At 39.4% G+C, this 16,645-nt stretch overlaps 1 protein-coding gene across 3 annotated transcripts in view; it reads right to left on the reverse strand.

Moving 5' to 3' along the window:
• The window catches only part of Tbc1d32 (TBC1 domain family member 32), a 207,582-nt gene that overhangs the window by 81,153 nt on the left and 109,784 nt on the right, over positions 1–16,645 (reverse strand). For all 3 annotated transcript variants that reach the window (XM_076552493.1, XM_006981267.4, XM_076552494.1), the window contains one exon: positions 824–946. In XM_076552493.1, the coding sequence (XP_076408608.1) occupies positions 824–946 (123 nt within the window). The remainder of the gene's footprint in view (positions 1–823; positions 947–16,645) is intronic.

A 16,645-nucleotide genomic window follows, 5' to 3' on the forward strand; every position in this document is an offset into this window, starting at 1 on the left:
CGGGAGGCAGCGGCAGGTGGATCTCTGGGAGTTTGAGGCCAGCCTGTTCCAGACAGAGTGAACAAGGGGGGGGGAGGAAGAATGCTCCTCCTGAGCTAGAAAGATGGCTCAGCCATTGAAGACTAGGCTCGCAACCAAGGAGACATGAGACACGAGTTTCTCCTGTGTTCTAGAGTCAGTGCCCCAAATCTGCAATGTACATGTTGCTGATGAACAGATTTGGATACTAGTAATTTTTTCCTTCGATATCAAACCTCAACATCAAATGATATAACTGTCCATGGCCTGGGTAGGAAGGAAGTGCACTACTATGTTCTGAATTACAGACATGAGCGTGATAACAGCTGTTGAATGTGTATTCTATAAATGTCAGCCAAACTGAGGCAATGGCAAGTGTGATTTATTAGTAGGAAAATAAAAATGATCAAAACCTCACTTGGCAAATAATCAACATGCATGACTATAAGCTGACATATTAGGAAACTGGGGACTGAATGGCTCCAAGAGAGATGCAACAGCAAGCATTTTTCCTCAGAGGGTCACTGTACAAAGTGATGTGAATTGAAAGGTGCCAGGACTTCCTGAAAACTAAAGGGAAAAATACTAAGACAAAAGGAACAAATGATAAATGTAGCACTCTCCAAAAACGTAGATCATTATCTTCCTGTGACATTCATGCTTAATGGCTTTTTACTCTGGCGTTTTAATGTAGTAATTCAGGCAGTATAAAAATTATACAGAAAATTAGTTTCAAATCATTTGTAAGGAAAACTGCTGATAGCATCATTCTAATGCCGCCTTTTGTTTAGCTTTGTTTCCGAACCTGTGGTTCTCGGAGATCTCAAAGGTATTTTCTTCCTGAGCATGTAGTAACATGTTGGATACTTGATACTGAGCCTCCAGTAAGAGAAGAGCATCCAGATCACAGCACACCACACTTAATAACCTACAGGAGAAGAAAATTAGCAATCCTGTAAAATCCAGTGTGGACAGTCTTAAGATTTCAAAGTAACACCTGAGTCTTGAGACACCAATCTCATAAGAATGTCTACACAGTTATTTCAAGTTTGTCTGTGTTTTCACAGTCTCACTTCACAGCCCAGGTCAGCCTGGAACTCACTGTGCAGCATAAGCTGGTCCCAGACTTACAGCAACCCTCCTGCCTTGGCTTTGCAATTGCTGGAATTATAGGCATGAGCTAACACACTGAACTCTCAGATATATTTTTAAATATTCAGAGTTGTAATCTCTGCTTCAGAAGTCATTCTTAATTTTGAATCCAGACTTTTCAAACTTTATAACAGCATGAATATGAGAGCATTCTTCTTAGCCAGGCTCATGGTGGGCATCTGTAATCCTGCACTCAGGAAGCTGAGACAGGAAGATTGTCATAGATTCAAGGCCAGTTTGGAATATAGAGGATCCTGTCTCAAAAAAAAAAAAAATTTCAGTAACACCAAATATAGTTCATTCTTCTCAACCATCACTTAAAGATTCATCAGGGAATATTAATGAACCCATTCAAACTACAAATTACCATAAAGTTTCTTTCAATAATTAATTACAGAAGGCATGATGAAACAGTAATTTTACCACTAATCTAAGACACGTTCACTGAATAAAAGAGCAGTGTTAAAGTGGCAGTATCAAAACTGATTCTGTAGAAATGAAAAGCTGAGGCTATGAAATGAAAACCTCAGAAATCAGTGCCTCACTCAACCCCCATCAGAGAAGCTTCCTCTTGCAGTAGATGGGAACTAACACGGAGACCCATGACTGGACAGTGTGCAGAGTGAGAGAGAGGCTGTGGAGCACTCAGTTCTAAATGGGATGTCTCCATCAAAGCCTTCCTTTCAAGGCTCAGGGATCCGTGGAAAAGAGGAGGCAGAAACATTGTAAGAGCCATTGGTGACGGATGACTTCAAGGAAACAGTGTCTTCCAGACACAACAGAACTGACAATGCACACCTGAACTCACAGAGACTGTGGTAGCATGCACAAGGCCTGCACAGGTTCAAGCCAGACAGTGTCCAGCACTGAGAGGGAGAAGTAGACATGGACTCCCACCCCAACCCAGAAGTTATCTGCAGTTGATAGCCACTGGCAAAGGGGAAGTCAGTTTTCTCTCATGAAGTGTCACTGGTCTATCAACCACACTTCAAGGCAGGCCTCGAGCCCAGGAACAGTTGGCCAACACAAAATGGACTCCATGTTTTGTTGTATGCTTTTTGTTTTGTTGTTTTGGGTTTTTTGTTTGTTTGTTCTTTTATTTTTTGTTTTTGTTTGTTTGTTTGTTTTGTCTTAATGCTTGTTATTTTTAGTTTATCTGTTTTGGATCTTTGGCTTTTTCTGAGAGGAGGAGATGAAGAGATAGAGCATGAAGTTGGTTGTGTAGAGAGGTGAGGGAGATCTGGAAGGAAGTGGAAAAAAGGAAAGAATATATACCAGATTCCCATGGTCCTGTGAGGGAGACCTACCTAGTGATCTTTTGGCCAGATAGATACCCAAAGGTTCCCAAAATGATACAGAATATTGATATATTATGAGTCATACATGGAGGTTCATTAAACTATTACTAATGCACTACCTTTTCATGTCTTTAGAAATCATATGAATTTAAGATTTTGGCACACTACCTGTTTTACCTATTCAAAGTATACATAAATAAATCAAGATTTTTATCAAAAATAGCCATTTGATGACATTGTCTAGAGCCTGCTACAATATTTCAAAGGATATAAAACCAAAGCAAAATCCACCCCAATGATTTAGAAAAATGTTCCACTCGACACACAGAAGTCGAGAGATGAACTGAGCTACTGTTTAGATTCAGTGCAGGTGGAAGGTAAGGGAAGATTAGACATCTAGTTAAAGACTGAGCTGCTCCCAACCCAAACCTCGGAGAAAGGAGAAAAAGGCTACACAATAGATAGTTTTAAACACAAACCAAGTTCAAGTTCAGCCAATGGCAGCTAGAAAAATTAGTACGAAAAGGAGCTAAGTAGATGTGCAACAGGGTAAAAGCTCTTCTCATGAGAACCTGAGTCTTATGTAAAAATCAAACCAACCAACCAATCAAACAAACAAGACATCCCAGTGTGGTTATGCCTACATCGTAGTAGGTAGAGAACCAGAAGGATATTCCTGTAAACACCTTGAGAGGAGCCTCAGTAAAACCGACAGCATAAAGAGAGGGCTGCCGTGTACAACATGACAGAAAACCTGAAGAAGAGAGGAAATCTTCAGTGAAATCCCTGAAACTTTCCCACTTTTAAGGGTTTTCAGAAGACGGTGATAGGTGATAAGATCTCCATCGTGTGATTTGATCTGTCACAGCCTTTGTGTCAAGAAGTCGGGTACAGGGTAAAAGCATACCTTTATCTTATATGTGCAGGGACTCAGGGAGGCTGGGTTTGTGTTCCTATCCCATCCAGATGCACTAACCTTCACAGCAGAGGCCTGTCAGTGCAGAGGGGTGTGGCTGAGAGGCAGGTAGAAAAGGGTCTGTCATCTAACAAAGACATGGGAATTCCTACTGGACTGAAGATGGGGTATAAAGAGAAGAATCAAGGATGACAGAAGATGCTTAGGTCAACCAAGGAGGAGGAACTTGTCACCAACACACACACACACACACACACACACACACACACACACACACACACACACACGATTAGGTAGAAACTAGCCAATCTTTTTCTTCTTTCAGCCTACTAAATTGTTGAATTGATGATGCAAATGAGCATCAATGGCTCTCTAAATTAACATATGAAAGGAGAGGGGTTCTTGGTGGGCTATGAGGTGATTCATGGGAATTGGAGCAACTCTATTTATGAACAAATTCATAACTGAACCAAATTCTCATTAGACGATGAGTAATTAAGACCAACAGATGATGTAAGATTTTTAAAATCATGCAAGCACCAGTAGTAGTTCAAAGTTTAAAAAATTAACTACACAATAAATCAAAAGTGCATCATCTTCAACCAAATACAGTATATTAAGAGAAGAGAATGGCAAGTGTATTATTAAAGTCTGTCTTGATGTAATTCATGACATGAATATGTAAACGGAGCAAAATCATGTCATCATTTAACGAGATTCCCATTAGGGTCACAAGAAGAAAAAACATCCTCCCTCTCCATTTTTTAAGAAAGGAAGGGGGCATTTTATTCTTTTCAAAGGTCTAAGAATTTACAAATAAGAATATTTTGCTGTGAAACAGATGAGATAATACTGGTGGCCTAAGAAGGGCTCCAGGGCAGGCTCTGCTAAGCGAGGCTACCCCAGCTTCTGGAAAGAGCTATCTATCTGCCTTCTGCCAAGTCCAGCTAATGGTGGATAGGAAAGTCTTGGGAAAGGCAGATGGGTATGAATATTTCCCACCAGTACCATTTAACACTGAAAAGTAGAAACATGCCTTCACAAGACAGAAAAAAAAAAAAAACAGTTAAATGCAAATAAAGTCAAGTCAGCCTGATTGCTCCTGTTCTTCCATCTGCTGCAAAGAACCTCATGGCTGGTTTCTAAAAAGAAAAAGCAGAGGCCACGCCTGATGCACCCCTGGTGCTTAATTTTATTAATTCTATCAGACAGATAAATACCTAGAGTAGGAGCATAGGGTAGCTATGATAACCCAAGGACAACATTTTAAGCTCCTTAGAACATGAGGATCTTTGCATTGGTTTTTTAACTTGCTTACTCAATTTCTGAGGATGAATTTTATAGATTACAAGTTCATGTCCAAGTATCATGTAAAATAACCATCTGCATGTTCTCCCTATTTGTATATATGCATAGTTTCAATTTTATCGTGGTGCGTGACTTTCAGTGAGTATTATCTTCAAGAACAAACAAACTGCCATTTATCAGATGTTGCATGTGTTTATAGTGACTTGGCAAATAAAAAAAAAAGGATTATTAATAATGTTTTAACTTCCCAACATAAACAGTAGGCATTGAATGTTATTTAGAAAAGAGATCAGTGTTTTTATTTGATTATAGGGGTGCTTTCACAGTCTGGGTGCTCCTAGCCTATCCCTCATCATTTCCAAGATTAGTTTGTTCCACCAATGATAGCCTGGTGAGTTACAGAAACCGGAAAAGTCTTGAAGGAAGTTTGGAGAGTAGAGCCGCAAACAGATACACCTGAAACAGTGAAGAACAAAAGCGGCTGCTACAACCGAGTAGGAGAAATGGATCGCTGTGGGATATCAGCTAAAGCAATCGATCGATCGATCGATCGGGGGGGGGGGGGGGGGGGGGAACCTGAGATGTTAACAAGCCAGCAAAGCACAAGAGAAGAGCAAGTCTCAGAGCTACGTGGGAGAGGCGTCCAAAAGAGCATATGGCTTGAACAAAGAGCCTAGGAGGGGAGCATTTCCAGCACAATGGAACAACCATAAAGGGGCCAAAGTAGACAGAGTGGGACGAGAAAGGTAAGGTAATGAGACGAGACCAACGGAATATCAGGGATCCAGATAACATCAGTAATCATGATGGTTCCAGACTTGTCTATTGTAATTCATGTGTGAAACTCTAAAAAAAAAAAAAAAAAATTAATTGGGCTGGAGAGATGGCTCAGCGGTTGAGAGCACTGCCTGCTCTTCCAGAGGTCCTCAGTTCAATTCCCAGCAACCACATGGCGGCTCACAACCATCTGTGATGAGATCTGTCGCCCTCTTCTGGCCTGCTGTCATACATGCTGTATACATAATAAATAAATAAAATCTTTTAAAAAAATTAATTAATTAAAAGTAAAAATATAACCGGTAGACAGGATTCTAAATGTTCCCAACACAGATAAATGATACATGGTACAAGTGGGATGCAGCAATTGCCTTGATCTGACATCATACAATGTATAATGCAGGGGGCCCAAAACGGCTTGACCACACAGCTGCCATGACAGGCCTATTAGAGGCCCAGACACACTTCAGTCACTTCAGGCTTACTGGCAGGTAACACCCAGACCCAGGAAGAGCTATAAGTTGACCCCACCCAGGGAGGGCCTGCATCTAAGTGGAAGTATCTGTCATCCCAAACATTCCAACCATGAGATGAGATAAGATTAGATAAGGTGGCCAGATGTCCCAGAGTCTAGCACATACCTATTTCTGTTTTACAGATACCCCTAGACAAATGTCAGCCAATCAGGCTCCTGAAACCTCAGAAATCCCCTCATCCCAACCTCTTACACCACCTGAGCTCTGGGCTCTCTACTCCCACCACTGCTTCAGACAGAGACACCAAGTTCAGAGTTTGAAAATAAAGGCTCTTTGCTTTTACATATGTGATTCAGTCTTCTTGGTGGTCTTTTGGGGGTGCCTGCAATCTGGGCATAGCATATAATGTATTAAAATGCACACATTACTGCTGTGGGATAATGCTTTGGTACACTGTAAAGATTTGTCACAGTTATGCCCACAAAAGACCACCACAGAGACAGAATCCCACATGTAAAAGCAAAGAGCCTTTATTTCAAGCTCCAGAGCTTGGTCCCTCTGTCTGTCCGACACAGCAGTGAGAGCAGAGGCCTGAGCTCAGGTGGGGCAGAGTTTTTATCATAGCAGAGGTTGGGGTGAGGGGATTTCCAGGGTCCAGGACCTTGATTGACTGACAATTGTCTAGGGATATCTGTAAAACAAAAATAGGTGTGTGCTAGCCTCAAGGACATCTGGCCACCTTATCTAATGGTTGGAATGTTTGGGAAGTCAGGTACTTCCTCACCCCTGGGTGGATCCGTGGGTGGTATCAGCTTAAGACTTTTCCTGGATCTGGGTGTTTGTTGCCTGCCAGTAAGCCTGTCACAGAAGCTGTGTCTAGGCCCCTAAGCCTGTCATGGCTGCTGTGTGGTCAAGCTGTTTGGGGCCCTCCACAGTCACCTAAATTGGTTTAATAAAATGCTAACTGGCCATTTTATTATAGGAAGTATAGGCAGATTAACCAGACTAGCAGAATTCTGGGAAGAGGAAGAGCAGAGTCCAGGAGCAGCCAGCAGACAGAGAAGTGTAGTGGGTAGCCATTCCAGCTTGGATCTGGAAGTTCCAACCCCCATTGAGACTCTGGCAACTGTCACGCCTACGAGGTGGGGCCAGGGGAGGCACCTGGAGACCAAGAGCTGGATGGGCCAGCGCTCTCTCTGTGCCTGGACACTGAACGGTGAAGGTGGACTGTGCAGAGCTCCAGGAGAACACCGCTGGATTGCAATATACCTTCCCCAGACCCTGCGACCTACCTTTCACTTAATTTGTGAGTTACGCCATTAAATAAATATCCTTTTAACTACGTGGAGTGGCCAAAATAATTTCTCCAATATCCCACAACAGAGAAGGAGCAAAATGAGAAAGAATGTTGCACTGAGCAAAGGTACCAAGCCACATGACTAAACATAGATAAGAATTATGGGTTAATTTCAGTGTAAGAGCTAGTTAGTAACAAGCCTGAGTTACTAACTGGGCATTTATAAGTAATATTAAGCCTCCAAGTCAGTTATTTGGGAAGCAGCTGTCAGGTATTTGAGAATAGGCAGGCAGGAGAGAAACTTCTGCCTACATATTATCCCATAAACATGTATATGTGTAAAATGTAGAATATATAACATGTATACATAAATATACATATTAACAACATGAGTTATCTGCAAAAAATTAAAATACAAGAAACTGAAATTATAAGGTAGAGATAAATCTGGCTGCTATTACAGAATTGAAATTAGGCAAGGGCAGACATGTAGAAATCAGTTAAGACTATATTATCATAATTTAGATTAGACAGTGGTTTAAAGTAGGATTTTGTAAGGGTTAACTTAATGAAAAAGTATCTGTGGAAGATATACACAGGTTTCACTAATCCCCTGATGCTCTCTGGTTAAGTACAGACAGAATCTATAATCTCCCTCTAACCAGCTGAGTATATTAGAGAGGGCTGGTTAGATGTTCTGAGTGGTATGTTCTGATGCAGTGTTACATGCCTTAGGACCTGTGCCCTGCACATGCTACCTGCCCATTACTCATGCAGTAATTGGTTTGGTTGTTAGATTAACACTTACAGAGTAGCTTAACTGTGGTCATTCACCACATTCCATCTCAGCAAACACATATGATATCTAATCTTACATTATTACAAGAAGAATGCTCAGAGAAGCAAAATGGCCTATTCTCAGAGAAAAGATAATATTCAAATAAATCTTAGAATATACAATTAGAATTACTCAAACCAATTACTGTCAATCTCTTATACTTAATTTATAAATAAAATATTTATTATAGTATAGAAAAAGTATAGTGTGTACAGGCTTTAATAGTATGCAAAATTTGAGGTATTCACTGCACATCCTAGCATGTAGTTCCCCCCACCCCATCCCCAGCCCCACCCCCCACCCCAACCCCCATCCCGATATTAAGAGGGAGGGAACCACAGTAGAATCTCCAAGGTTAATACATAAGCAACTAAAAGTATGATGCTGCCATTCAGGTGATAAGAAAACAACTAAAAGTTACAGGAGAAATTTTATGTACACACACACACACACACACACACACACACACACACACACGGAGGCATGTACTTACAAGAATTATGTGGGAAGCCAGTAAGAAAATAAATACTTCGAAAACCCTGTACATTTAGTTATACTAGTAATGAGCAATTAAACATTGCCATGAAAAAAGAAAGCTTTCTAAAAGTAGCAAAGCATATAATATCTTTTAAAACATGAAAAGCATAGGATTTATATGAAGACAGCTATTGGTGTAAGACTGAAAAACTTAAGCATTACAGTAAGCAGGCACGGATCCTACCTGCATGCTAAATTTAGAAAAAAAAAAGTGAATTCAATTTAAATATATTATAATCAAAACTACTTTCACTATAGTAACAGTGAATTAAAATAATTTTAAAGAATTAATCAAATAATTTTTATAACTCAATAGATAATTCTCCCTATCAAGTGCTCACTATTTTCCAATATTGGGAGAGGTGTAACACACTTCACTTAGCAGTTAACACCACAAATACAGTCACTGTCAACATTTCATCCATCAAGAACCAGGAACAAACGAGGTTAAGGATCTGACCTTATATCACTTCTGCAATCAGTCACTCGGGGATGCAGCCACACTGTAGTACATACACTACACAAAACACTGTAAGATGAAAACAAGTCCCCCAAAGCTGTAAATCTTCTATGGGCAAAACTATAAAACCTTAATGAGCATAATTAAACAATACTTAATTAAATGGAGATATATAGTATGTTTATGGATTAGAAAATTTGGCATTATAAAGATGCCAATTCATTCAGTGTTGATTACAGAATGAACACAATGATAATTATAATCCCAGTAGTGGGATCAGTGTGACAAGCTGCCTTTACATTTTATGTGGCAAAGAGAAGGTCAGAAAGCAAGCAGGATTTTTTTTAATTAACAAAGGTCTTTCCTTGGGGGCTGGAGAGATGGCTCAGAAGTTAAGAGCATTGGCAGTTCTTCCAGAGGTCCTGAGTTCAATTCCCAGCAACCACATGGTGGCTCACAACCATCTGTAATGAGATCTGGCGCCCTCTTCTGGCATTCGGACATGCATGCAAATAGAACACTGTAAACAGAATAAATAAATAAATCTTTAAAAAAAAAAAAAAAAAAAAAAAAAAAAAGGTCTTTCCTTACCACTCCTGGTAACTTAGTATAGAGGCATAACAACTAAAACAACTTGATACTTATACAAAGATAAACAAGAATGTTGTTGAATCAGACAGGAAATTTTAAAAGACCTTTGTCTTGTCTGGGAATTATGTGACCACACACACACACACACACACAGATGCATGCATACATATGTAACTAATGTTCTGCATGCTGTATGAATTGCTAACAACAGCCCAAACAGGAAAAACCTTAAATATACACTTAATGGCACAATATATAGCCAAAACATGGCATACTTATATAATGGAATACTATATGACAATTAATTAAACTATACTTGCATGTAATATTAATTTTAATAACATAATGCTACATAGAAGAAGCCAGATATGAAAGAATATATAGTCTATGCTATCATTAACATAAAGCCCATGAAACAACAAATTAAAATGTTTAGGAATACATGTCTAGACAATAAAACATTAAAAAAATGTTTAAATACCATAAAAAAATCCAAATAATAGAACCACTGGGGGAAAAAAATAGCCATGAAAAACAAAGTCCAATAGTACTAGCGAATTCTTACTTGATTAGGATTGCATGGGTAAGTGGTCATAACAATTTATTAAACTGCATGTTTAAATTTTATTTAATAATTATTTTAATATTTCATTAAAAACAAGTGTTATGCTACAGTGGATAATGAGGAAGAGTATATCATTATAGTCATAAGAAGTACAAATTCATATGTGACTCGTAAATAGATGCAGAATACTAATAGGCAAGTACATTTTAATGGTGATGCATACAGATTCTTGCCAGACTTGATAACAGCTAATGCCATTTGCTCCTTAATTATGCATTCATCTAATAAACAAATCTTAATGGCTCACTAATTATACCAGCATATTTGTATTAAACAGCAGACAGACTAAACATAGAAGGAAATAGCACTTCAGTAAAATAATATTATCTTTGCCAATGTGATATTAAATCTAAGTTAACAAAGTTAATAAAAGTATACATGTTATTTCAGTATTCTTTCTGTATAGTAAATCAGAAAAATGACTAGCAAATCTATTTCAAATCTTACGTATGAGATTCATTAGCAACAAACCATTAGGCTTGATTTTTGTTCAACCCAATTCAAATGTGGAGGGGGGATGCTTCTTTTACATTTAAAATAACAAGGTTGTATTCAGAAATATTTCTTCAAGAATGAGATTTTGTCAAAACAACAACAAAACTATTCCAAAGAAATTCATCAATTACCTTTCTTAAACCCAAAGTCACTGGTAAATCATAAACATTTTCAGAACTTCTTAGAATGAAAAAAATACAAAAAAAAACCCCTCATTTAAAGTAAATTTATGTAATGTTATCAACAGCAAATTAAACTTAAGTCTTAAAAGACTGCATATATGAGTAGTCCTAATATGATTAGAAAGAAAGGGATTGCTACCCCACAAAACCATCTTAAACAATGTCTTATTGGATCACTTTTGTCTAGAGAAACTTCTTTATATCAGAAGACAGACAAAAAATAAGCAACAACCTTATTATCTATCTCAAACAACACAAAACAGGGTACAAGTAAGGCACTAAATTATGACCTTGTGGTTCCCCAAGAAGCCAAAAAGTCTAGTACACTTGGGAGTGTGAGTTGTTGATGAAGGTGATACACACAGAAGAGCTTGTCTGCCTATAGATGTCTTTTTTAAGCATGGCATGAGACTAAACGTGGAGGACTCAAAACCTTTTGTGACTAGGAGAGCATCTGGACAGCTGTGGACATGCTCAGTAAAATAGCTAACCTCAATTGAATCATGCTTACTGACAACATCCCAAATGGCCTGCTCACCTCACCTTGGGTACCAAAGGCTGCATCTTCATCTCCATTAGACATCTGAAGCGCTTTTCACACAGTCTTCAACATCATTACATTTTTTCCTCCCTAGCTGCCAAAGGTAGTCTTTTATAAAGAAATACAGAAATCCCTGAAGTATATTTGAAAATAAAAACAATCCCAATTTAAGAGCCATATTTGTACATACTGGAAAAGGAGAAATGCAAGGTATCAATGAATAGCCAAGAGGTTTTCCTAAGACTTCTTGTAATAGCAGAAGCTACGTACATCTTTATTGTTGCTATCAAAACCCTGTGAAATACTGAAAACAGATACATGCTGCAGTAAATAAACTTCTCATACACAACTGGGGAATTGGAATTTCTATCTAATCTATCCAGTGTTACGTTTCCTATGCCCAGTTATAATATATAATGCATCTGTTCATTATGTGCAATGAAATATATTATCATATAAACTCTCTTTACAAGAATGCATCAGCATAGCCTATAAAACAGTCTTGCTGACTTGTTCAGTATGCATATAGAAAGCACGTGCTTCCCTCTAGTATGGACAGCAAGGCAGCTGCCATATTTTCCAAACTTAGTGCAAGACAGTCTCAAATGTGGTGCCATGTAAGACACCATCAGGAAGGGCTATTCTAATGTTAACAATAGCAACTGAATGAGGAGGAAGTACCTCCCTCTACATGTTTTAACAACCAGAGGGTAAGAGATTTTTAAATATTGAGATGCTAACCATCTCAGTAAAACTTCCAAATACCATTGGTAGGAAGTGTTTAAATGGCAACCCTAAAATGCTTCATAAGTTGCTACATCTTCTAGCGTTTACCACCAATAAAGCGGTATGATGCATCATTTTTGCCTCTGAGCTTTGGGAGCGACAGATACTGTTTGTATATTACTCTGAACTACTTATCAACTCTGTCAGTTCTGTGTGACTCACGGCCGAAATAAAACCTGAATCACAGTCTCCACATCCTGAGCAAGTCCATCATTTGGGCTTTAAAAAACCCAGCAAACTCACCACTAGTCCACATGTCAGTGGCAGATTGAGGACTACAAGAGCATCTGGCAAAATGCACTGCAAGAACTGCACACAAACTCCTAGAATTTTGGAGTAAATCCATTGCTTTTGTTTTAAAAAAAAATCCCATTTTGTTCCTATTTTGACAAAAATAACAACAAGCTCTCATGGGGTCATTCTGTCCATCATCCCATTTGGGCAGGCTCAAGAGGAGCTGAGGAAAAGGTGACCCATTACCAAAGGGATTATTTTGTCTCCTTCGCAGAAGTAAGCAGCCCTTTACTGAGAATTCATGTAAGGCAAAGTTATTCTCTCAATTGCCCTGCTCAGTGTTTGAAAGTTTTCATTACAGGGGTCTCTGGCTTCCTAGGTTAGGCTCAGAGCTAGTATTCTTTTTTCCTTTGTGATTTCTTCCTAACACTTTTACTTCTAGTCCATAAGAAAGGCACTGATTTCTGCAGGGTTAATTTCAAATCCTTCTTTACTAAAAGTGTTTATCACTTCTTAGTTTCCTGGAGAGTCTGTCAAGATCTCTTAAGTATAGGATTATTTTATCTGCAAGACCACCCATATTCATAAGAATTAATATTGCAAAACTGCCTATATTGCCAAAAGAAATCTCCAGATCCAGGTAACCCCCATAGAAATTCCAATGACCTTGTTCACAGAAAAAAAGTAAGGGGGGGATCCCAAATTTCTACAATAAATAAATAAATACATAAATACATACATACATACATAAATACCTCAGGCAGCAATACCAAAAACTAAGGAATGAAACTGCACCAAGCTTCATTATTTTACACAGCAAAGGAAACAACTAAGATCTTTGCCAGCTATATATCTGTCAGAGAAATCATGCATAGCATGTATAAGAACTAAAACAAAAACATTAAACTCAATACCCCAAAAGCAAACAATCCAAAAAACTAACGATGATAAGCTTTCAAATAATTAGGTATCAATGACTAATGACAAAGAAAGGCAAAGCTCCAAGCAGATCTCTGTGAGTTCGAGGCCAGCCTGGTCTACAGAGTGAGATCCAGGACAGGCACCAAAACTACACGGAGAAACCATGTCTCAAAAAACAAAACAAAACAAAACCAAAAACAAAAACAAAAAAAAGAAAAGAAAGGCAGAGCTTGACTGGTAGAGTGCTTGCCTATCACCTATAGTTCTTGCTTTGGCCTCCAACAGCACATAAATCAAGCCCAGTGGCATAATCCCAGAACTAGGAAGGTGGAGGCCAGAGAATCAGTTCAAGAGCACTCTCAACTATAGAAGGAGTTATAATCCAATGTAGAGTACATGAAATCCTGCCCCCCCCAAAAAAATCCATGAATATTCAACACCCTTACCCATCAGGAAATGCAAAAGTATTTAATATTCTATTAATCTGATAGCTGTAATTAAGAAAATAACGATAAACAATGTTGAAAATTCAGGAATAAAGGGAATTCATACTTTATTACTGGTGGGAATAGGAATTATCCTGCAAACATGGGGTTCAATGTGGATGCTCCTCTTTGGGAGCCCGTTTTGGTTCCTCTTGGCTTTACTCAGCAGATCTGCATAGAAAGAATGATGAGAACCATGGGCCTGAGTACAGGTGTCTGCACTTGGCTGTGCATGGGGAGGAGGTCTTTTGTGCCACCCCTTGGCATCTCTATAAATACCCTGGAGCAGAGACAGTTAGGGCTCCTAGGAATAGGTTCCAGGCCCTCTTGAGGCTATCCTTTACATTCTGTTTATCTCCACAATCTAAATCCTTCTATTTAATATTTCCTGCTGCTCGCATTCAAGAAAACTCTGGGGAGCTGTGCAAAACTGCAAAACTGCAAAACTGCAAAAAAAAAAAAAAAAAAAAAAAAAATCATAAAATCCAGATGTACCACTTCTGAGAATACATCCAAAAGAATTTAATTCAGCAAGCTACATCCATACCTGCCCATCCATCTTTACTGCAATATTCACAATATTCAAGTCATGGAACTAGCCTCAGCACATGTTAACAAATGTACAGGAAAGAAATGTGGTCACGATGTGGAGGTTCAATCAGCCATTAAAAGAGAAGGAAATTATGTCATTTGGCAGGAAATGGATAAAACTAGATTGTGTTAAGCAAAATAAACTCACTCAAAAAAAAATGTAGCAAATGAAACAATCTGGGAATGGGATGGAGGCTAGAAGGAGCAGGAAGGAGAAGAAGGATGAGGGTACAGGGATGAATATGGTCAAAGTACGTGATATATTTCAATCAAAACATCTTCATAAAACTCATCAATAGGCCGTTTGGTGGTGGCACACACCTTTAATCTCAGCACTCAGGTGGCAGAGGCAGGCAGATCTCTGTGAGTTCAAGGCCAGCCTGGTCTACAGAGTGAGTTCCAGGCCAGCTTCTGTCTCAGAAAACCAAAACCATGAACAAAAACAAACAAACAAACAAACAAAAACCCAAAGAAACAAAACTCATCAATAACTATGATGAATACACCAAGAAAAATGTGAATTATTCACAGGGAACCCTCTATTTACTTTTCCTGTGATCTTCTCTTTTCATTTTAATTTACTTCATCATTTGACAATTTCGTATGAGTATGTGATGCAATCCAATTACCCACTCCCCAATATCCCCTCTTACCTACCAACCCTCCCTTATCCCTACCAATCCCTTTCCTAGGTTCATGGCTTTTGTTTTGGGACTCATTTAGTTTAATCAGGTTCGTCTGTGGGCCTATAGGTTTGGAAACTATCCATTGAATCCTAGGGGAGTCAGAAGTGCTTATACTCAACCCATCATCTTAATACACCTCCTAAGGGTCGTCTTCTGAGCCCCTGACATCCGTTCCAGTCATCAGCCATGGCCAGGAAAGCTTTAAAATTAATACCGAAATGTTCCTCTTTCCAGAAAGAGTGAGTGAGTAGATGCTGTCCTTTAAGATTCCCCTCTTAGAAATCTACGTGGTCAAAAGAGCAGCAGGCACAGTACGCAGTCACATCTATAAGCCAGACATAGTGATTTTTCTCTTCTGTAGCTGGAGAGCATTTCATATAAACTAGAGATTATGCTGCACATATAATTCATATGTTCGTAAAATTTACTGTGTTCTTAGGGTCAGTGTAACCTTATTCCAGAGAAGTGCCACTTTCCTCTGATAGCTGAATGTAACGTGCACACATAATTGAAGGTCTCATTATGTTTCGGACAGCTTCTTTCTCGGCCCAGCCTTCTCCAAGAGGAGAGTGGGCAGGCAGCAAAGGGTACAAATAAGAAGCACTCTGTAAGTTCAGAATTAACAACCTGTAAATGGGATAAAGCAACTTAAAAGGGATCCCCGTGAAGGATTTAAATGAAAGAGGTTTGAACTCTCAGTAGCAGTGGGATACTTGCTGAGAGCCATTACCCTGGAGAAGTGTTACAGCCCTGGGAAGGGTCTAGAGCACAAAACTCTCAGGAGGTGCAGGTGTCAGCTGAGAGCAACCGGATTGTCTACAAATAAGGAGCAGTATAACGCTCTGAAGCCTGGAGCTATGGGATGGATCCAGGGGTAGGGCCACAGGTCTTTGAGGCTGGAAGCAGCCACAAAGACAAATGTCCTACAGCTGTGCCGGCTAGCTTTATATTAACTCAATACCAACGACAGCCATTTTGGAGCAGGAAAGCCCAATTGTGAAAATGCCTCCGGCAGATTGGCCTGAGGGCAAGCCTGTCAAGAATTTTCTTGATTGATCTTTGATGTGGGAGGGCTCAAGTCACTGGGTGTCAGCACCACCCCTTGGGCTGAAGGCCCTGGTGGATTATAAGAAAGCAGGCTGAACAAGGTATGGAAAACAAGCCAGTAAGCAGCACCCTTCCGTGGCCTCTGCTTCAGTTCCTGCCCCAAGGACTTTGATGTGGGAGTGTAAGATAAACAAACCCTCTCTTCACCAAGTTGTTATTGGTCAGGGTGATTTATCACAGCTAACTAAGCTAAGCAGCCAGGCAGAGCATGGAGTCTTTCAAGGATCAAACAGATAAAAGTCTCCCCGGGTTGGGTCCTGGAGGCTGGCTCCTGGTGCTTCTTGATGAAGGTAGAGACTTGAGTGTTGAGAGCTTTTTGTGAGT

The sequence above is a fragment of the Peromyscus maniculatus genome, chromosome 16 (assembly GCF_049852395.1).
Source record: "Peromyscus maniculatus bairdii isolate BWxNUB_F1_BW_parent chromosome 16, HU_Pman_BW_mat_3.1, whole genome shotgun sequence".
In the NCBI taxonomy this organism is placed as follows: Eukaryota; Metazoa; Chordata; class Mammalia; order Rodentia; family Cricetidae; genus Peromyscus; species Peromyscus maniculatus.